Source organism: Gobius niger (assembly GCF_951799975.1).
Source record: "Gobius niger genome assembly, chromosome: 16".
NCBI classification, from domain to species: Eukaryota; Metazoa; Chordata; class Actinopteri; order Gobiiformes; family Gobiidae; genus Gobius; species Gobius niger.
The window spans coordinates 21,103,246-21,127,338 of NC_136867.1; the positions used below are offsets into that span (position 1 = coordinate 21,103,246).

Genomic DNA, 24,093 nt, shown 5'->3' on the forward strand with positions numbered 1-24,093 from the left:
CAGACCAAAAGTGTTTCTGAAACTGCTAATTTACAAATTAAGCACTGTTTGTCATACAGAAATAAAGCAAAGTCAAAATCCGGTCCATATGGATGTTTAGACACAGCAAATGGTTGCCTGGCCTGCCAGACACTTCCCCTTTCTGTTCAAAAGAAGAACCGTCTGGGCCGTCACCTGTCACTGCCACGCATTCTTCCAAAACATTAATGATGGCGGAGCGGCGATCGATACACTGCTTTCTTCTGCTCTTTCGTCTGTTTTAAATCATTTGGAAAATATGAAATCCCTAAAACCGGAGCAAGGAACAGTGTTTGAAGCGTTCCTCGTAAAAAAAAAGGACTTTTTTGGAAAGGCTTCCTGCCGCTTGTTGCTGCGGCGTATCTAGCGTTGCTCTATTGGTTGATACTGTCGTTGAGATCATGCTTGCTCCCAGACTATGTCTTTGAAATATCTATGAAAAAGCATGTAGTTTGGCAGGGCAGACAAAGCTAATGGTTCACAAGAAGTGGAAAAACAGGCACTCAAAGCTAGCGTTAGCATGTAGCATGAAGCTAAAGCACACCAGAACGCAGCATGCCGCAACATGTGCACTTCAAACGTTTTTTTTCAAACCGTGCAGCTCTTTAAACACAGGATTCAATTAAAAAAGACATGTGGGCCACTGTTGCAAGAGAAAGAGCAAACATGGCTCTTTTTTGCAGGTTAATAGCAAGTTTGCGATGACAAACACGAGTTTACCTACTCAGACTGAAGCATCAGCTATGATAATGCTGTATTTTTTTCTGCTGTTCCTCTCATCCCTCCCAACAAAGTTTACTGCTGTGACTTCACAGGCCAGAGACGTCCTGTCTGTGCCTGTTCAGAAGGTTGAAAACCCTGTTACTCTCCGCGGCGCTGCGTCTGAATTCAGCAGGTCTGAATGGTGGCGTGTGGTTGAGCGTTGTGTTCTCTCATAGAAAATGATCAAGACGGCTTTTGTTTGTGCATCAAAGCGTCTCGGTCATTCTCCGTTATTTACAGTACGTGTTCATGGGCTGTTGAACCACTATGCTCCTTTCTACTATCTTCATTTAGAAGGAAATATATTCATAATTTACCATTAGTGGTGGAGTAATGGATGAAATAGTAGGTTAGTTCTTTTCCTTCTTTGTTTTCTCCCTATGAAAATGTATAAAAAACAGAAAATGAAATGTGTAATACTAAACTACAAGAATCACAAGCGTTTCAGATCATGTTTGTAGCAGTCTTAACTAAATTAGACAGTTGCAGTTTTACACATAATAAAAACCCCAAAGGATGTTTCTTGAAGTCTTTCCTATTTGCGACCATTCAAATTGTGATTGTGCTTCTGAAAGTGAATTTGTAACTTTGAGACTCTTTCTCTCAAATCTTTTCATCTCGGTTTGGTTTCCTCTGGGCACTTGTCCTTGCCTATAGCAAACACAGAAAGCACTGGCTCCCTTGAAAGCTCCTCAAAGCACAAGCCCATGATGCATCGCAAATTCACTAGTGTCAATTTTCCCAGTGTTTGCTTCTCTTTCTTTTTCTGCAGCAAAATACGATCCGTTTTGCCATCATTTCGCATCTTGCCCCACTTCTCATTTTACATTTTTTGAAGCAACTCCAACAATTTGTACCAGATCTGAGTCCTGCTTGGCACTATCACTAAAACATTTGTAACTACACCCCGTGCTTTGTTCATTCTGTAAGATTGTTTTCCCTATTCTCCCATTCTCGGGCTCAAACGTTGGACGCCGTGACACAAAATGAGTGTCTGTCTTGCGTCCCTTAAATTAACATGACACCAAATCCCTCACTCATCAGAAGAGTCTGCGGGAGGGTGGCGCAGTTTGATCTTGGAACTGTGGAGATTCAATTAGGAGATGGTATCAGCCCTGTTATTTCAAAGCACAGTGGAATAATCTGGTTATTTTGGGCGGTGTCATGTGTCTTTTCGCCAGCCGATTCAAATGCTGTTGTTGATTAATGTTTGCATGAATCATACTGCGCTGAGACGTCATGACAAGCTCCGTTTATTAGTGAGCGAGTCGGGGCATTTCATTGAACGAGCGGTTGCTAATTTGGGATGTGTTGTTGCACGGTGTTGGCGCCGCGGCCTTGGACAAAGACACTTTACCCACCACCACTTTGTCTGTGGGAATGTGTGAGATTGTTTGCAGATGCTCTTCATCGTACAAGAGCTTTCAAACTGTCAATTTTCTCCAGTTCACCTCTACCCAAATCTTAAAGCCATAATGTGTAGAATTTTACCCAATAAACAAAACAAAAAAATAAACTTAAATGTACAAACAAACATGTGCTTTTGCTGTGAGCGCCTCAACTGTCCTAAGACATGACTGTAAGTTTACCGTGAGTGGGTACGTCTTGAGGGCAAGTTTCACAGGAAATATTTGAACTCTAATTTACATAAGATCTGACTCCATAAGATCAATTTAAACACAGTTAAGTTTAAAATATTAAAGTATCAAAAAGGTTTCGCCAGCGTATTCATTGATAGCAAGATCCGAGGAGAAACCACCAGAATTCAGTAGCTTTAGTCAAGGAGATTTTATTCCCTATAACAATTACAATTTCTAAACACAGATTTTTCTGAACGCTAACAATATACACACACACACACACACAGTGGTTGAACGGGGCAGTCCCGGGAATCTTGACGAAAATGTGAAATGTGAAATGTGAAATGTGAAATGTGAAATGTGACGTTCACGAAGAGATAGGAGATGAGTGGAGCTTGGGCCAAGGTCATCAAGCCCAGTGTTTTTCAACCTTTTTTGAGCCAAGGCACATATTTTTCATTGAAAAAATCACGAGGCACACCACCAGCAGAAAATGTAAAAAAAATGTAACTCTGTAGCCTATATTCAGTCGTTCTCATCAAAGTGTCTTGAATATAGGAACACCATATAGTCTCGCTAGCCACAATGCCATTGATCATCACAAATGAGCCACCTGCGGCCACTTGCTGTATTACAGTATTACAGTATTACATGGCTACTCTGCCGATCACTAGAGAGCACAGACATTCGAAAACTGTACATTATTTGCGGATAATAATGAATTTATAAAAAATAAAAAAGACAACTAGGTGAAATTGCATAATTTCCCAAGGCACACCAGACAATATCTCACGGCACACTAGTGTGCCATGGCACAGTGGTTGAAAAACACTGATCAAGCCTTTTCTCTCAGTAATTTTCCACTAGAAGTGTCTTCCTGTTGCCTTATATGGAGTTATTTTTCACAGCTCCGGTGAGGGAACCGTCTCCACAGGTTTAAGCAAAATAATGCAAGAGCAAGAAATGGGTTATTGTTACGGCGGTGTGCGTGTATTGAATCGGTTTCAACTGAAACTTAAAGCACATAGATTAAACTCATCAAAAACATTCAATAGCATTATACAATAAAACATTAGCTAAAAGCATCAATTTCCCACAGTCTCCAGCTCGTTTCCATGGAGATGTCGAGTAAAGTCAACAGAATTTGAAATTTAAACAGGTCATTCTTTGATTACCCACTGCAGTAATAGCATGTTCTGTGTTGAGCTGGTCGTTGGAAGCTTGTATTGTAGTGCTGGTTGTTTTGTCTTGTTTGCATTTTTGTTGCCTGTTTTTGTCGCTTTTTCATCACATTTTTGTCGCTCTTCTGATCCTTTCTCTCTGTGTTATAACCCTAAACTACGTCTTGTTTTTGTAGCTATTTTGATGTTTTTTCAAGAAGCTTTTAGATTTTGGTGAAACTGAACTGGAGAAAATGTCCTCAGTTAAAGGGACTATATGAGTGTTTAAAAATGTTAAAATTGTATATTTTCCTCCCCCGACATGTTCCAGCAATGTCCTAATGTGTAAAATGAGCCCAGACCTTTTCCCCACGACTGCCTCTAAAATCCTGCACTGTCACTCAAAGCTGCAGTTACTCATATGACCTGAGGTGGCAGTAGTGAGTATAAAATGGCCATCTTGAATCTAGCCCCTCTAAGGCGGGGGTTAAGAGGTTAAGTATGCTTCTCCTCCACAAGGGAAATTGCATGGTCACTGTGGCTTAATCTTTAATTTACTATATGCTTTATCGTAAAAGTGAGAACTACATCAGTGTCAACAAGTTTCTTTTATGTGTGAGATGAAGTGTGATAGTGAGGTTGTGGTCTCAACTTGGGGCGTATAAGGCAACAGAAAATAGAGACTAGAGATTCAATTTGGTCTCGATTTATATGGCGTATTTCCACTTACATTAGGCACTCAAGCATTTGACATCAAGGAATCACTCACCCATTCACACTCTCATCCAAATACCAATTTACGCAGTTATTGGCAACAACAGTGAGCACCTGCAGAAGCCGGGATTTGTCCTCTATTTGGTCTTTTATGGTGCTTTTCCAAGAGCTCGGTGTCACTTTACAATATCATGTTTTATTCATTCACTCTCTGTACTCACACCCCACTCATCCAATTTATTTATTTATTTGATATGGAAATAACAGCACTGAACAAATTAGATGCATTGTTTGAAGTGTACAGTATTTATTTTTTTAAAGGGTGGGTTATACACCAACAATTTACATTTTACACAGCATTTTTTATGTGTGCAGCTTTGGCCCAACTTCAGCCACTGTTTCAGACCTCTGTTAAAGGTGTTCATGTCAGTCTGCAGTTTTACTGTACTTCAACCTGGATAGACTCAAACAGACAAAAGCAGCGATTAGGAAGATTTATTGACATGTATATTAGTTTTGGCGATCAGACCCCGGCGGTAGACATCGATGTATGAAAGTCAGTATGGATGAACTTGTAGTTAGGGATGTCTTCCCCCGGAGCCTGGACACTGGTGGTGGTATGGAAGACCCGTGAAGACGCAGCAGGTAGAAGCCGTGGATGGAAAAGGCGGAGATGGGGCGGAGATGGGGCGGAGGTGGGTCGCAGCGCAGCTGGGAAGCGAACAGACCATGATTGCTGGGGCTTAAAAGCGGGACCGAGCATGATGATTGGCTGCTACGGAGGTGCGGCTCTTACGTTGATGGCTGAGGTGGAGGTGTGGCCCTCTCGGAAGCGGTCATTGGCTGGAGGTATGTGATGCTGAAATTAGTCTCCCAGGTTGAATTAATGCCTAGGCTTCATGTCATTGTCTAAACGAAAAGCTGGACTGTCCAGAACATGGGAGAACACCGCCCCATGTGACAAACAAAACTAAGATGTAAAATGGAGAAATAAAGTTGTAATTTTATAAAAAGGAGTGTAAAAGTACAACTGTTTAAAAAGTTAAGAGTGTCACATATAGGCCCAATAGAAACGAGTGACATAAGGACAGACAAGGGAGACACAACTTAATAGCCTCTTCCTTCCTCTTTAAAGACACAAAGGAACACAGAGAACACAAAATGGCATACTGGCCACAAAGGCCAGCAGCTGGATGTTCACACAGCAGGGTTTCCATGGAGGATAAGGGGAAATTAGCCACACAAACAAAACTTAATACAACTAAGAGGGAGACTGGAGGGGCTGGGGCCGTAACACCCACACTGACCGAGGCTCTGATGGAGAGTCTGAGAAAGCCCTGATGATGATTGCACCTGGGATTCCCACACTGTCTCTCATCCTGGTACTATCCACATTCTTAGCTTCCAAGATCAGACGAGAACGGGCTTTTTTCAAATGTGTGATCTTGCACTGGTGCTCAGATGTAAAGGTCAGGTTCAGTTCTTTACTCATTCAACTGGAAAGTCTTTGCAACTCACAATATCAAAGATTTTTTTTTTTTTTTTGGGGGGGGGGGGGGGGGTGATGGCTTGAATCTTGCTGGAGCGTTGTGCACACTGTAGCTGTGCTCATGAGCTTCATCTACTATTGATTTGCGTTGGTAACACTGCAAAGGAGTGGTCTGAAAGCTGTTAACTTTGGCTTTATGGGTCTGCATAAAGAATGTATTCTGTATTGCGTTGACAACTGCAACCAAAAACGTATAACCATTGAAGCTTTGGTAGCAAGTGATAGTCATTGCCATATAGTGACGTATTACGCAAGCTTAGGGAACCTCCCGATAATGAACAGTGTTTGTGTCCTTTTCATTTGAGACTAAAAGCTTAAAACTGTGTGCAATGATGGAGGCAGGGTCAGTGGTGCCCCGGGAACCATATGGAGACGCTTATTTGGAGGTGGGCCGAGTTTAGCCTCCCCAACCTTTGTAACTTAGCCGCCTCGGTTGTTGTCGTTAGCCTATCCTTTCGCCTATAGCCTCATAGCTTTATATTACTACCGGCCCCTCTCCAGCAGTGATGAGCAGATTAAGCTGGCGGCGGTTTTCTCCTGCTTACAGCTTAGATTAGCAAAGGCACCAATCTGTTACGCCATCGGACAGCTGTTACCCCGTGAATGACACTTTGTCCCGAAACGAAGAGAGCACAAAACCGGAAACGCCAAGCAGGCATACGGCGTCCCATCAAAGCAACAAAAAAAAAAGGATCACCTGGGCTGCGCAGGTGTGGAAGTGGTTCTGGCTTTCGAAACGGAACAGTGAGCGGAAAAGTAACAGATGCAACTACTTTGTTGTGGAAATTGGCCAAACAACATCTGGGAGTGCCACCTAAAATGGAATCAGCAGTGTCCTTTAAGACGAGAGTTGTCTAAAAGAGGCTGGTAAAATGATAGAGTGTAGTGCTAATATCTGCCTTATTGGCTTGGTGGGATATATTTGTACCTATGTTGCATACGTCTCGGATATGTTGCTGTTTTTTTTTGGCAAAAGAGGCCAAACATTAGGTTCAAATAGCTGCCTTAGGACCTCATCATCAAATGTTTTATTATGAACCCACTGCAAAAAACACCATTGTCAGTATCTTCCTGATCATTAACAGTCTCATATAACCTTGCTTGTTCCGCAGCGTGGCTTTAAATGTGACCTTTGTTTAAGCTCTGCCCAATCCAACGGTGCATCATTACAATTGTGACAGACTTTCCTACTTTGAGCACTCACACAACAAGAGAGAAAAGAGAAAAGATGAGAATAGGGATCAAGCTGTTAAACCTTAAGTATGTAGAAACTCATGGCATTTCCACCTCAGCAGTGATTATAATTCAAAAGATAACAATAGTTCTTGTTATCTCCAAATGTGCTGCTTTTAACTGCCCCGTCCCTGCCTTGCAGTGTTAAAAAAAAAAAATAAAAAAAAAAATATCAAATCCTTTAATCTGCACCACTGTACCCTCCCCGTGTGTGTCATGCTGAGGTCTCTGCTAATGTCCCGATTTGGCTGAGCCTGGAGCATGACTTCCTGTGGAGCGGCCTCCACTGCAAGCAAAGCGCTGTACAATCAGCATAATTGAAATGGCACTTCCCAAGGAAACATTTTTGAACTCGGCTGTGTTTGTAGCAAGATAAGATTTTTTTAAATATATTTTGAGACACACTGTCTTGAGATAAACACTGAAATTTTGTGTTTTTGCATATTGAACTATCTCCCTTCTCCAAATGGAGCAACCTCACGCAATTCAGTATTCAAAATTATGCATGTAGCACATGTGGGAGATTTCTTTTTGACGTGTTTTTTGTTGGGCGAAATTGCTGGCTTTTGTCATGAATTCGTGGCTGGAAATTAGAGACAGGCAATGTCTTTGAGTGATGGCCTGAACGTGGTAGTGCCAATAATATGGTGCCAAGTGACTGTGACTGCTTGGAGTGGCATGATTATACTTTTAGGTGGCCGTAAAAAACCCGCAGTGTCTGGCAACAGATCTTTCAAACAGAGTCATATTTAGGGGCTATAATTTCAACATCACAATTAGTAATCTTCTGAATACAGGTTAATTATTTCTAGGCTTGGATGGCCTCTGTCACGATGCAAAACGTGCCACAGCTCCGATACGATCCGATTGCAATGTACATTATAGTACATTTCTCCAAGGATAAGGAAAGAAAGCACAAGAATTTCCAAGAGCTTCAAACAAACCTTTTATTAGTTTGGCATTGAGTATTTCTTCTTTGAAAAGTACAAAAGGAGAATAAAACTGAAAGCAGCCAGCAGGTTTATTTCAGGTGCTACGGTTTCTCCTGCCTCCAAAAAACATGCTGGTCAGGTTGGTCCACAGACGCGGCACAGCTCAGTCACAGCGGCTCAGGACTAACACCTGAACACAATTTCATTGTCCGGTTGTACAATGACAAATAAAGCACTTACTAACCAACTAACTAAGTAACTAACTAACTTACTTACTTACTTACAGTACCCTTGATACATTGTACCTAATCAAATTTAGTACAATATAATGTGCTCTGTAATAATGTGTAATAACTTGTACCTTTGGGTTGGATACACAATGCAATAATATGTATAAGTAGTTTGTGGGTACATGATGTAACAAGACATAACTCTACCCCTAACCTTTATCCCTAACCCTAAGGGTCTCATGTCCTATTACATTATGTACCTACAAAGTACTAATACAAGTTATTCCACTGTGTATCTAACCCATAGGTACAAGTTATTACAGATTGTTACAGAGCACCTTACTAAATTTAGATAGGTACAATGTATCAAGGTACTGTAAATAAAAGTGATGCTCGCTCACTCACTCACTCACTTACAACACAGTCTTTTGGAACCTAGTGGTTAAGTATTAGTCATTGTGATCGAAGTATAATAAATAAAGTAGGAAACGGGAGGACAAATTCTGAACAAGCACTTTTAGGAATATGAAACTGTAAAAGTCAATGAGCGCTTCTTTTCTGAAGGAGAATATGACAGTAATAGATATGACACCACACAACACATGGCCTGTTTCTCTGTTTCTTTAATCCTACATAATGCACACACAAAAAACTCTTCTTATCGAACATTTGCTCGTGTGATATTTTTGTCAGCGATGGTACTTGCAGTAACAGTATTTGTGCTTAACCACAAATCATAAGTGCTTCTCCCGCTTCTGATCGTAACCAATTAGCACGCACCGAGATGTTACAGAATTGCCAACATCATTGACAGCCGCATCAAATCGGGCAAAGTGGCAATCTTCTGCTTTCACTAACACCGAAATGTCTCAAATGCACTTGTGCTAATGAGAGACCTGCTCACGATTGTGCCGTCGCTATCTGTATTCAGCTAATGTTCCCAGAAAGCCTCGAGCGGTGGACTGAGATGGTGACTGTTCTCCTCTGAATGAGCCGTTTGCAGCATATTATAATTACTGCTGTTTAATTGTATCTACCATTCAAGGCCCATAGTAATTCAAGGGGTCATATGAGGCCATTCAGCATTCACTCTAGTAAATAGGAGATTATGCCTTGTTGTTTTACAGCTCATTACTTTACAAATGTATATACAAAAACATTTATCAGGGGTTCTCAAACAGTGGTTTACGTACCATGAGTGTCTTTTGAAGCATTTTTTTTTATTGCGCTCCTAATTTGTTGGTATAGGCTTTAATACGAATAAGTCAGGAGCGAAAGGAAAAATAAGATTCAGGGCTGTTTCTAAACGCAGAGTTAGACGAAGAGCCGTTCAATAGACTGGCTCTTCTTCTTTTTTTATTTCTAGTAAAGCCGCCCAAATAACTCACAATATCTTAGACACGATCGATAACAGGCACACTTTGTTGAGTCAAAAAAATCTGAAATTACAATGGGACTGGTATATACACTTTGAAAAACATGTGCCACAACTAATAAAAAGAGGCTGCAGCTGTCTGACAAATATTTCTTAGCGCATTTAGCTTTCACTTCAGTGCAAAAAGCTTTCACTTTTGTTGCCTGCTCCATTGTTGGGCTGATTCCTGAGTTTGTTCAGGGGAGTTCTGGCTAAAAGTGACTGAAATAAAGATTTGTCTGTTTTCACAATTGAGATCCGGCTCAAACCGTTCACCTTAAAGCAGAACTAAGTAACTTATGCCCCTAGAGGCCACAAGCGCCACTGCAGCTGTTGCAGAGCATGTTGCAGTTTTTTTCCCCGCTCAAACTGTAAATACTGTAAATACTGTAAAGTGGCGCTAGCTCACTGTTCGCTTTGCCCGCTAGCATGTTAGCTTCTTCTGATCGTGATAAACCAAATAACAACGTTTTGCAAAATGTTCATCAGCAAACTGAAATCTGCAGACAGAATACAGTCAGGACTTACCTGTCCGCCATGTCATAAACCATAAAGAAAGGCAAGCCAAAACTGATTGTATAGACATCAGAGAGCAGCGAGATGTTTTTCATTAGTGTGTATTGGGCTGCCGGGTCGGAGGCAGGGAAATGCAAGTGTGGTTTTCTGCCCAGAGACACCATGGGGAGATGAAAGACCCCCTAAACAGCCCATTAACACGTATTACCCTCAGAGGGACTACGGAAAGAATTTATTATGGTAAAAAAAAGTTACATAGTTCTGCTTTAAAGAGCTGATCAAAAGAGCCGGTCATCATGAATGTTGCATCACTCATCTTCACCTTCATACTGGCGCAGTGTTGGGCTATCAGGAGCATTGAATTGCCTTGTGTACGAAATGTGCAGTATACAGTTGGTTAAAAAAGTATTTGGCTAAAATCCAATAGAAAGTCTATGGGGAACTGACCAAATACTTTTTTTTCCACGTTCATGTGGAATGGAGTTTGCAATATTCCACCTTCGTCTTGAGCAATGCTGTTGTTGCACCAGGCAGACGATCGAGCCCTCTTTTCCCACCAACACATGTCCCTTGGATCCACTGAGTATAATTGTAACCTTCCTTTTCGATCCGAGTTCTCAGTTAAATCTGTCTCTGTATTGATTTCACTTGCATCACTTGCAGCTGGCAATGGACTCCATTTTGTCATAAGCTGAAGACTTTCACCTTTAAAGTGTGTTTAAAAGTGCACTGCAGAAAGTTCTCTTATCGGCAAACCATTTATTCCAGAATGTCAAATAGACTTTCACAGGGAAAAGTGAAACATCACCTTCGCTTCTAAAATCAGGTCAGTTTCTTTCCTCAAACCAATTAAGACGTTGATTATTTCCCCCTTGTTAATGCTGTAATTCTGCTAATTCGGTGCTGTGTTTATACATCCCGAGGGAAATTTGTCTTGGCCACTTTCACCACACATTAAGAGAGCAGGTCACATCCAAAAATAACTAATTGCATTCTGCAGATTGGCGTCCATACAGCATACTGAAGTATGGCATTACTTCCTCCAACAACCTTAAACAAGCAGCTCATTGGTTTGGCCTGCTTCTAAAAATCAGTGTTTGCTGATCAATCAAATCCAGGTCAAACAAGGCTGAACAAGCTTTTTTTTCCCATCTTAAGCCCAGTGTTAAGAAGTAATCACAGTTCAATTTTCCAATGAACAAATACGTCTCCCTCAGACTGCAGTGAGGCTCATCTAACGCATCATCCTTTTTCACAGAGGGCGTCTGTGATCCATCTAATCCACCTTGTATCGACAGCTGCACTCTCCTTCTGGACCAAAAACTCCTCCTGTCTAACCTGACTTCTTCCCAGCCACGCCATAATATGTTTAACCAAATATCCTTGATCCATTCAGCTTACGCAATCCTGCATTTTCCCTCAGTCTCATGTTCTCAAAAGCTCAAAACATTTTGTTCCGCAATTACTTAATGAAATATATGACATTGAACCAGGAAGTGGATGCACAGAATACAAAAGCAAATGTTGCCTGATATTGCTTTCAATTGTGATATGGCTTTCTCTAAAGTAATTTGTAAATTGGATGGCATAGTGTGTGCCTCAAGGACTGAAAGTAGGGGAATTGAATTAGACCTTCGATGTAAAGAGCTTTAACTTCCTCTGTTGGAAAATCTTTTGTCGGAACTATATGGCGAATGACTCAAAATGCAATCGCTGGCACACAGTTTATACAACCATTCACAATTAACTGCAGGCTACAACGCTGAAATACAACATCCTGTGCATGAAGTCAAGGCATGTTGTGCAAGCCCACTCCAATCTAATTCACTGTTGCAATAGATAGAAGTTTAAGCACAGGCAAAACCAGTGTGGAGCCGGCCGCCATGGCCCACACAGAGAGACGAGGCTCAACCCCTGCCATTTTGAAGCTTCTATCTCGATGTTTACTCACAGTGTTGCTCCCTCCCCGTGGCTCCTCTCCGCAGTATCCTTCAACATCTAAGCGCCAGCTCTCCTATAGGCATCTGCTATAACAAAGGCAGTGAAGAACGATGACGGAAGCGGGCAGGGGAAACTTTCTTGAATGCCCTACTTTTTCAGAAAGTCTTTTCGCGTTTGAAAGAAATCAATAAGCGGCGTCATCTTGAAAGCAGTCAGTCTTTGAACAGTCCAAATGTTTGCACTGACTTTTTGTAATTTGGGGTTGCATACAGAACTGAGTGAGCGCATCAATTTAAATGCACAAATTGCAGTGTGCTTGGTCATAATGAGCAAAATAATAAAGTGCAATCCTGTTAACACATAATGAGAGAAAGCTGTATTAAGAATGTTAAGAAAAGGCAGCCCCTGGGACAAATCTCTGACAAGCAACAACATAGTAAACACAATTATTCTGGCAGATTCAGTGTTTTCTCCAAGGAAAACAAGGCATCTCCTTGATTTCACATATTGTATTACTTTCTTTGCCTTATTACATTAAATAACAATTTGTCGGGCGAATTTTTTATATGGAAATTTCGTCTTGAGTTAATTTACAGTAGTATAGGGTCAAACAAACTTAAAAAAAAAGTGTCTGCATATATGTAGTGCACATCATTCAAGCAACTGAAGGCTAGGCATGTTTATATGTAGAGCACAATTCATACAAAAGGCAATTCAAAGTGCTTCACAGTTGAAAAGAAAATTACAAGAAAACAGATAAAATCAATAAAAACATCAACATAAAATTCAATCAATTACAGTAAAAGGCAAGAGTGCAGATAAAATACGTTCAGTCATATGCATGGGGAAATAGAACTGTTTTCAGCTGACCCCAATGGAAGCATGTACAAGTTGAATAAGAGGGGTCCCAATATTGACCCCTGGGGGACTCCACAGTCCCCCAATTGAAGAAGGCGGACTTTCAACTATGGAAAAAGAAAATGCAAAAATAACTCTTTCCTAGAATAAGCCATAACTGATATATTCAACCTTTCAGCGACCCTCCATTTGAGAATGAGTCATTACGCATAAATTAAATTTGGACACAGTGGCCTAATGAAATCCGCAGGAACTTCAAAAAGTAGATTCTACGTTTGCCACTGACTGGATCAATTTGCATTGACCTAACAGTGCAAGTTCATAGTGCCCTAGGGTCAAAGAGAGCATGCTTTATAATGCCTAAAGTGACAAATATGAATGCCATTGTTCAAACATTATAATCCCTGACAGCGCTTCTGGACCGGGCCCACATCTGAATGGCTTTGGTCACTTTAATCTACCTTTTAGCGTCTCTGCTAATCTCTCTGGATTACCACTGTATACATAAGTGATGCAAAGTGCTGCGAATCGTCTCTAAATCTTTGCGGCCTCCGCTCAAGCGTTCTGATGAGCGGTGATATACTTGAAAGGCTTATCTAATGCCCCTGTGTTTATGTAGAGGGCAAAGGTCATGTCTGAAGTGGTAATATAAATGAAGTTACAAACAAATGGTTTTATGGAGAAGATATTGAACAAGCCTAACGTTGTGATTCACTGCATATACTGACTGCTTTCTATCAGGATCAGAGATGACCCTCAGCAGACTGGTGGCACAGGCATTATTATCTCTTGTGAAGATAGCAGCCTGCAGTCTGCTTTGTTGTTGTTGTTGTTGTTGTTGTTGTTGTTGTTGTTGTTGTTGTTGTTGTTGTTGTTGTTGTTTGGCTTTTACAAATAGTTGGGTTTATAATATGTTATATGGGGGTTAAATAACTCCTAATACTCCTAATTTATTGGTACAGGCTTTTCTACAAATAAGTTAGGAGTGAAATGAAAAATAAGATTCGGGTCATGTGATATCTTCAGTAGTTACGGCTCTTTACTGGGAGCTGAGTCTTCGGGATCGTTTAATTTCAAAGAGCCGTTCAATGGACTGTCTCTAAAATTCTAGTAAAGGAACGCAGATAATTGATTGATTCAAAAAATCAATGGGACTGGTATTTACACTTTGAAAAACATGCACCACAACTAATAAAAAGAGGCTGCAGCTGACAAATATTTCTTAGTGCATTTAGCTTTCACTTTAGTGAAAAAAGCTTTCACTTGTGTTGCCTGCTCCATTGTTGGGCTGATTCTTGAGTTTGTTCAGGGGAGTTCTGGGTAAAAATGACTAAAATAAAGATGTTTTACAATGGAGAGCCGGTACAAACCGTTCACCTTAAAGCAGAACTAAGTAGCTTTTGCCCCTAGAGGCCATAAGCGTCACTGCAGTTGTCCTGGCATGTTCTTTTTCCCCACTCAAATTTGTCTGTAAACACTGCTAAAGTGGAGCTAGCCCACACTTAGCTTTGCCTGTTAGCATGTTGCTTCTTCTGATCGTGATAAACCAAATAACAACGTTTTTGAAAATGTGCATCAACCGAATGCTGTAGACAGAACACTATTAGGACAAAATAAATGTAAAATAAATGTATACCACAATGCAGTCATGAGTTTCAGTCCCCTTGATATTCAGACTTTTATTTTTAGAGGAGTCCAGGCTCCAGAGGGGACCTTATTGTACATGTTGTTGGTGGAAAGAGAAATCCAGAAGCGGGTAGGACTCAGTCACAACTTTGAATGAAACTTGCGAAAGAAAACCTAATGCTGTTATTGCTCATTGCCACGGACCATCATTTAACAACATATTATTAGGGCAGGCGAGAGATGGACCAGCTGGAGGGCTCCCCCCGTTTCAACAGGTCCATTAACCTTGTCTTTTAAAGCACTAGCACAGGTTACTTAGGTTACTAAACTGCTCACACCAACAACCTGGTTAGGGCAGCTGGGTGGGAGCACGCTGATGGGGGGCTACTGCCCTCAACCAACGGGCCACATTACACCCTGGCTTTTTAATGCACCTCACAAAATAAGGCAAACAATCAAAAACCACTAAAACAAGTTAAAGTAATAATGATAATAATTATAATAACAAATAAATAAGTAGATAAACCACTATTGCAATGGCAATGTGGTAATGGGAATGACAGCAAGAAGAAACATGATATTTTGGAAAATGCAATCATCATCATCATTGTTAAGGTGATGGTGAAAATAGAAAAATACAAGGCATCAGTGATGTATGTATGTATATGTGTGTGTGTATATATGTCTATGTATGTATGCACACATATATGTATATCATAAAAAAATATAAGAAATGCAATACTTGAAAGAATGATGTAAATCAATAGAATGGTGACAGGGTTTTATAAGTAATGACTGGTTATGGTATTTCGTGAATGGGAAAGAAACATGAAAACAATAATAACAATAACAACCTAAGTAATAATGTGTTGTAATGTGTGTTGTAACACTATTATTATCACCCCATTGGGGACTGCAGCTGGAAAGTAAAACTAATCTTGAATTCGGGGTAGGCACCTATAAGCTTTCTTGCTTCGGCCTACTCCCTTTGAGTTTTTCTGTTCTGTAAAGTAATGTAAATAATGTAAATAATGTAAATATAATGACTCAAATCAATCAAATCAATCAATCAATCAAAAAAACTGTACTGTAACTGGAGTAGTTGTCTCGTTGAGTACTTTTTACTACTTGAGTAATATTATAATGAAGTATCTTTACTCTTACTTGAGTGCCTCATTTTTTTTCATATTTTTAATATATTTGTACGGTATTTGTTTTGTTTATCATGATTTATGTGACAATTGAATCATAAATCACATAAATCAGACTTTTGCACTCAAACAAGTTACTCAGTTCTTTACTCAAGTAACATTACTCTTTCTTGAGTAGAGATTTTTGGCTGCTCTACCCAATCTGCAAACTGCACACAGAAAGGCCAGGGGTTCGCTCTCGGGACCCGTTTCCCTCCGGTGCTTCCAAGTCTTAAAGCGCTATACAAGAACAATTCACTTTCTTCCTAATACATCCTGCTTGAAATAAGACGTGATACTCAATAGTCAGAATGTTCTGCTCGATCTTTGCCAAAAATAACTCATCAAACTTCCCTGTGAGATGAAAGCTATAGCTGGAGTTTCTGGCTTGGCTTTTGTGTTTGTGTACAAAGTATGGCGCACAGACAAATATGAGATTACTTTTTGGGTCAATGCATCCACTTCCTGTTGACTAAATGTGATGCGTCATGTGTTGGGAGCCGACTCATACGCAGCGCTTAAAGGGAGACAGCTGCCAGCTTCTGGAATACTGAAAAAAACTGGGGCAAATGTTAATAAGAGTTCAAACTGAAGAAATGTAATGATCCCATTAACTAGTATAAATCTTTAAACATTATTTCATTCTCTTGAGTGTGAGTCGACTTGAATATTTGAGGATCACTCGCTCCCTGGAGACAACGCAGTGGCTTGTTTTGTGAATTTGTTTACATGTAATGGAATATCTTATCGTAACCACTTGATGCATAATAGAAAAGTTGTCAGCTTCCTGTTGTATCGGAGATTCTTGTTGGCATTTGGTTAATAATAGATGTGGTTATGGAGAACAGAAATGGAGCTAGCGATAAAAAGAAGCCGCATACCGTGTTCACCTGGGTAATATTAAACGATTGTTCTTGAAGATTTTGCAAGATTCATTTCTCCGATATGAAGGAAATATATTCGTGCAAAGTTATTAAGATTTCTTAAGCACTTTCTCTGTGAATCTTTTTATAGTTCCGCTCATGAGGCACACAATATGCCAAATGATCTGTCTGTTTTCTTTTGGGTATAGGAAAATCATTAAGGTGTCCAAATTGATTTTCCATTCCTGAGACGAGAAGTTTTTAGTGCAAAGCTAATATTCATTTCGTTCCATCTCTCAGCCCAGACAATTTATAAATCATATTCCTTTTTAACCTGCGGCAGTTTATTTTTCTGCAAACTACTGATTGTTTTGACTTAGGAGACGGAAATCTCCGACTGCAGTTACCTTCAGACAGATGAGCTGTAAATTGTTTTGCCGACTTCTCAGTTGTGAATTTACATCCGCCTCGCTCGGTCTAAGTGGTGAAAACAATTAGTGTCAACAAAAGTGAAAGAATGTCCCCCAGAGATGGCCAAACTTGAATGAATTGAATGTTGAATTGTAAATGAATTGTGGTTCCCAATTGTAGATTCTTGAATAAATTGTACTCTGTATTGTATTGCCCCCTACAGTGTTTGCTTTTATCAATCCTTTTGGTAGGTGAAAATCACGAATTCAAAGATTACGCAACTGGGTAACACTCATGGTTGACATTCAATACTCTACAAGAAACAAATGGTAAAATATCTGTTTTCTGTGGTGAGTTGGTTCCTTGCATAGATGACAATAAAATAACTTTTGTATCTCTTGGCGTAGCTGCCACAGTAGCTTATTCCCATCCAGCGCTGCCATTGCCGGATGGACATTTATAACCTAATAAAAAGTTTAAAAGCTGTGATTATCTGTTGGGGCTTTTTATTGCAATTGTCATTGTGGTTTAGCGAACTATCTGCAGATTCAAATGTATAAACCCGCAGCATTTGCATTCATTAGTTTAAGCTGTGGACAGAAGGTGTCAGACTTGCCTGTAGGCAAACGCAAAACATAGAGAACTGGGTTAAGTGGAGCTATGGAGGCAGCTCGGAGACAGAAAGCTTTATTATGAAACGATTTGTTCAGCGATTTGTTTGTACTTTTGTTATATTGTACATGAAATCAAGGCTAATGCTACTGTTTGTTTGAAAATGTAATTGTCACAACCAAAACTGAGGGAGACAAGGGGGTCGGCTTGTTTGTGAGGTGGGATTGAGGCTCCTCAAAGGCCAAAACACTCACTCAGACTGTTCTATTTGATCTTTTTCTATAAAATAAGCAGGTGTTTTGGTTACGATTGTGGATTGTGTGCACTTATAATACTCAAAATCTTTGGAATGGAATTTCTCACATTTCTGCCTAAATTGGTCACTAAATGTGGTCTGATCTTCATCAAAATCATGCGAATGAATAAACAGTGTCTGCTTAAACTAATACCACCCAAACAATTACATGATGTTTTTAATGGCTATAACATTCACAGGACAGGGAGGAAAAAGTAAGTGAACCCAGGAATCTCGCTGAACTGCAGCAGTTTTGTAAAGATGGTCCAAGATTCATTGTGAGCGTCTAATCTGGAACTACAGGAAAGCAGTTTTTGCTATAAAAGAAGGGTCAGCCAGCTATTTAATACAATGGTTCACTTAGTTATTCCACGCTGTTGGGAATGTCTCAGGTCTTTCTGCAAAATATCTTGATAAACTTGTGAATTGATGATAGCACATTGTCCAGGCCTCGAGGCAGCAAAGTCTCCCCCACACCATGATTCTCCCTGCACCAGACTTCACAGCAGGGATAGGGTTTTGATGTTGCTTGTGTTGTTCCATTTTTCCTTCACACTTGATGTTGTGTGCTCCGCCCTAAACTATTCAACTTTGATTTGCGAAAGAGCACTTGGATGCTCCACAGCACTCCGAGCAAAATATTCTGTGGACTGATTAACCCAAAGTTGAATAAGCTAAGATTAATTGAGTCATCTTTACATGTATAATATTTAGCATAATCATACTTTTAAGTAATCATACTACTCTTTTGACAGTGACTCTAAATGATATGAGGCTCTTTTAAACTATCAATGGAAGTTTGGAGGATTTGAGCCTTTTCTGTTCATTTTTATTTTGTCCTATTTTAGTCTACAAAAATATCTGTGGATTTTATTTACAGTTTTAGTCTCATAAACAACTTTTAATTTAGTTTTAGTCATCAAAAAACTACTTTGAGTGAAATTATAATGAAATATGTTAGTCAACGAAATCAACACCAAACGAAACCCGCCCACCACCAACCGAAAAACCAACCGCTCACACAGCAGCACTCATCTGACAAGATTGAGCTTAAGGTAGGGTCACAGCTTGAGGATTTTGAGATAAGGCAGTGGCGGAAGAGCAGGATGAAGGGTATGAGAGCGGCTTATACATGAAGGGCTGGAGGTGACTGGTTAATGGTCATGAGAAAAAGGTGGTAACCTGTGATTGGCCGACAAACACAGTCAGCTGTTTGAGTTTCCTAAGAACACAAAAGCACTGGTGAGATAATTTTCTGTTTCCTTTCATGTGCATAGTGTTTTTTTATGCCAGCTTCAGTTGGCAGGTGCATCGTCCCACCAAGGCTACTGTTCATCTGCTCATGTCTGTTTGCTTTCTCACTCTTTATTATTACAAAAAACAGCACAGTGTCATGTACACTGTGAATGTTACAGAGGTATTGCCATGCAACAGAGGGGTGGTTGCTCTGTAGGCTATTTTGATTCTAAACAGAACCCTCAATGCCCCACATTAAAAAAGAAACAGTAGCAAACTCTCATGACTCAACATTGACTCCCATTTGGCTTATTTTGCCATGCTGCATACCCTCTATTAAAAAAAGACAAGCAATATTATCAATGATTCCCTTCGTCAAAATATGTATTTAGTCTGCACATGTTTTTCTCGATGCTTTACTGAAATCCCTGTTTGCGTGCACTTGTTTTCTGTGAATGACAATAGAGCCTCTGTAAGTCTACTTTCCAGCTATTGCGCGGCGCAGAATCTCAATAGCAGCCCCTGTTGGCACGCCTTTGTTCACACTGTCCTTTTGCTTGGCAGGCCCAGCGATCCCCGTGGGAGTGGATGTGCAGGTGGAGAGCTTAGACAGCATCTCAGAAGTCGACATGGTAAGAAAACAGTTCCAGCAAATGGCTCCTGGGGTTTGAACGGAATTTTTTGACGCGGCGCAAACATATATCAGACTGTGGCAATGCTCTAAAATCCTGCTGCCACGCAATAAACTGCAGCAAGAGGCTCCTAGGAATAACACGCAGTTTGCCAAGAGGCTGTAGGCCACACTTCAAAACAAGCTCTGTGTGCTTTTGACAGCGATATGAAAGTAAAATTGGATATACAGTATAGATTGAACTTATGGAGCATGTGGCGGCTCGGTTGGGACTCGCATTTTCCCAATGAAATAACAAAGTCTCAAAGTGGGCACAGTCATCAAGGGATTATGGTTCATTCAGGATACAGACACAAAAACAACTCAAGACAAACAAATAAAAGTCAGCCTGAAAGACATCCAAGTCACAGAGGCTGAGGTATAAAATCTGATAACTACATAAGCACCACTCTGGCTATTGAACCCATTTTTTTACTGGGTTAAAGAGAAATACTATACGTTGTAGGTCTGTTTATCTGACACTGACTGTACATCAGTTGACTGTACTGTACGTTTGTTAAAGGAATAGGCCACTGTTTTTCAATACTGAGATATGTTCTTAGACGAGTTGATGCGTACCTGTCTGGCCTTTGTGCGTGCACTCAGTCACGCAAAAAGACCGAAGCGACAAAGCTGATAAAAAGGGGAACTATTTTGTGAGGCGTAATAACACCTTAGGACTGCTTGGACGGATGTCAAAGTGCTCCTAAGTGCTATTTTTTTATCCACTTAGAAAATCGACATGTTTAATTGAATCGTGTAGCTACTCAAGTAACCATATTTAAATGGGGAAAACATGGAAGAGCTTCGTCGCTTTTCACTTCACCCCCGTTTGGCCCCATAGAGAAGAGGAGGAGAGGCTAAATGCTAACAACAGCTTTGGTCTTTTTGCGTGACTGAGCGCATGCACAAAGACCAAACAGGTACACATCAACTCGTATAAGCTAAGGTAAGAACATATTTCAGTATGGAGAAATGGTGGCCTGTTCCTGTAAGTGATGATGTCATCGCTCCACTTCTGGGTCCAATGGAACTTTAGCCCCATTCAATATAATGGGATTTAACTGATTTAGTAGATTGCATTGGCTCTGGATTTTCTTAAATACTAATTCTTTTTTGACATTAATGATCACATTCTTTCCCCACACACAATGAAGGTTTATTTCAAATAGAGAAATGTAGAGATTCAGCTGGAGATTCAGATAAAGTTGCAATTTGTGTTTGTTGTTTGTCAATGGAGCGCTAACAGTTTGGACCCAGAAGTAGCTTTTTAATATGTGTGATGTCACACTGAGCAAACGTATTGAAGTAAGTCACAGTATTTACTTGTGGGAAAAGAAAATGAAGTCTGTAGTTTATTTGATAAACGCTGCCTTTATCAAAAGGTATAGGGCCAGGTGATGACAAAAATGAATATCTCAATATTGTTGGGGACTTTCTCGATAACAGTGATGAAGTTATACTTTTGCAAATCATCAGAAATATGCAAAACCATGCTGACAAACATGAAAATGTACATTTCTTTGTTGTCCTGAACCCCCCATTTTTTCCCTACCCACAATTTCTCTATATTTTCCCCCAGTCATTTCCCTATTTTTCTCGTGTTTTCCGCTATTTTCATACCCGTATGTTGCCATTTTTTTCATTTCCCCCCAATCCTTTACAATTTTTCCACATTTCTTGACATTGGACATACTCTTGCATATCTTCCAAACAGCCATTTTGATATTATCTTTCTAATCTTTCTTCACAACTGGAAAGGCCATTGGAGACCTGATTCAACTTCCCCCTCTTGCCACCAATCAATCACGATTTTGATATGGCCCAATCACAGTCGCTTTTTTGTACAGCCCAGGAAGGCAGTTGCTCAAATTACCCCCTTTCAATCAGATTGAACTCGAAAACTTCTCTCACCACTGATTAACTGTGTTTCGTGTTTCAATTGCTTATTTGGCAGAGGATGCCGCTGTTTCTCGCTCCTTTGCCACAAATTACTGTTTACGTGAAAAAGCATTATGACGTCTGAAGCGTAATTCACTCACTTTCCGCCTGCTGTAGGACTTCACCATGACCCTGTACCTGAGACACTACTGGAAGGACGAGCGCCTGTCCTTCTCCAGCTCCACCAACAAGAGCATGACGTTCGACGGGCGTTTGGTCAAAAAGATCTGGGTCCCCGACGTCTTCTTTGTCCACTCCAAACGCTCCTTCATCCATGACACCACCACAGACAACATCATGCTGCGAGTGTTCCCCGATGGACACGTGCTCTACAGCTTAAGGTATGGATCATTGTTCCCCTTTGCTCATTTTTATCAAGTTATTCAAGATTTATCCTCCTGTTTTGACCAGATGAAATTCTATTAGTTGATTTTCTTTGTTCTTTGAATTGAGCTGTCAGGTCCTGATTTTGATTATTTTTGGCCAGGTATGGCTTTACTACATAGAGTTTGTTCTCCTCGTTTTTGTGTTTCCCAACCACTAAAAACACAAGACCCAAGACTCCCCTGAAAAAAGATATTCCGAATCTGAAACCTCAGCAGGACTATAAATAACATATATAGATTGAATAAATTTCCCTATGCAGATTGCAATTTGTAAATGCTCTTTCAAAAGGAAATTCATCATGGTGCAAAGTGATTTCTCATAATCTTGCAACCGGAGCTAATGACATACATAGTTAGCATAATTTTCCCCTTACAGTATGTGTGAGTATGTCGATTCAGATTGAAATGGCTCCCTTTTGAGACATCAGTTCAGGTGTTAGAGTCTTACTCATAACTAGAAAGTTGATGGTTCAAATCCTGCTTTAACCATTTTATACTGTAAAACCACTTTTCCATGGGCAGACACTACAGAGCCATTGCCTGGTCAACCCAGTTGGGCGAGCTTTTCAACTGTCGAGGCCAGTGCCAAACCGATCTGATCTGGTGTAAGCCATTGGTCACGGCTGAACCGAGGCAAACGTGACGTGAACAGACACTGCTGGCTGATTGGCAAATGAGAGAGAGAGAGGACAGCCCTCACTATTAACATGCAGATCATACGGATTTATTACTTCCCAACATCATACCGCTGTTCTAAGAGGGGATTTAGCTGGTGTTAGCGCAACTTAAGCTGTGTTAGCAAAACATTAGCCTGTTGCTTACCTTCATAGCCCGTAGTTTAGCTGCTTCTTTCCTCGAGTATTTGCATTGGCACCTCTGAATGGTTCCACAACCCAGAAGGCACCATTGGTCCACACTAGCTTTCATCGCGGATAACAAAACTTTTAATGATGTTCTGTACAGCGAGCACATCTGTGAGGGCACTGCCCACAACAACTGCGGTTGTGTAGTGTAGTGGAAGCACAAGCATGTACTGGGTAGAGCAGATACGTGACAAGGCGAGTGCATAGATCATGGTGTGTGCGAAGAACCATGTTCAATGGAAAGGTGGCTTAATTGTGTCTTTGGTCAAGAGTGATTTGTTGTGACCGTTGAGACCGTTGATACAGATTTAGTTAATTGGGCACATCTATCCCTATAGAAACTAGTGTCCCCTGAACTTGAACCATATTTCAATGACCTATGGGTAAATTGTCTGGTGCAGTTGGTAATTACAGTTCAGAAGCTTGAATTAGGAGTTTGGAGGATTTAGCCTTTTGTTCATGTTATGGGTTCATTTACAGCTTACCCCGCAGTCAGTAGATGAAGACTCAACCCACTGGGCCACTTTTACCACCTAGGTTTGATACTGCTTTGCTATTGAAATTGGTTGCAAAGCCCCATTGTCGTCGCACAAACAACCTCATTTGCTTTTAGATTTAGAAGACAGACTGATTGAGTATAGAAGAGATGTCATGTGGCGTCAGTAAAATGGCAGTGTTGATGCGTTGTTCTGTGCCTGGAAATGGTCAACGGCAGAAACATTGTGACAGCGGGGTGGTAATTTAGCAGGAGGCCTATAGAGCTAATTAGAGAACAGGTTCAACAAGCCATTCGCAATGTTTTTAAAGCTCCCATAGAAAGTAATGATATTGTCACATGGTTCGCATTTCAAAGATGGGTCTGTGCTGTTTACTCTTTAGAGAGCACAGACTTGCATAAGGCTAGTGTTTGCAGATCATGTATGTGCATTATTCATGTGGTTTCGGGGTTTTGCATATTATATTCTTCCCCTCAGTCACATTTGGTGTTTTGTTTAGACAAGTAGATTAATTTTTGAAGCTGCTCTGAGCATTTGATTTGGAATATTTCTTGAGAAAGTCATGGCACAAGGCTTTTAATAATGCATTCATGATA

The 24,093-nt window shown here is 40.4% G+C and overlaps 1 protein-coding gene across 1 annotated transcript in view; it reads left to right on the forward strand.

The window, feature by feature from the left end:
• The window catches only part of gabrr2a (gamma-aminobutyric acid type A receptor subunit rho2a), a 67,011-nt gene that overhangs the window by 21,819 nt on the left and 21,099 nt on the right, over positions 1-24,093 (forward strand). Inside the window, exons 3-4 of the mRNA XM_079573521.1 lie at positions 19,705-19,772; positions 21,869-22,092. Coding sequence (XP_079429647.1) covers positions 19,705-19,772; positions 21,869-22,092 — 292 coding nt within the window. The remainder of the gene's footprint in view (positions 1-19,704; positions 19,773-21,868; positions 22,093-24,093) is intronic.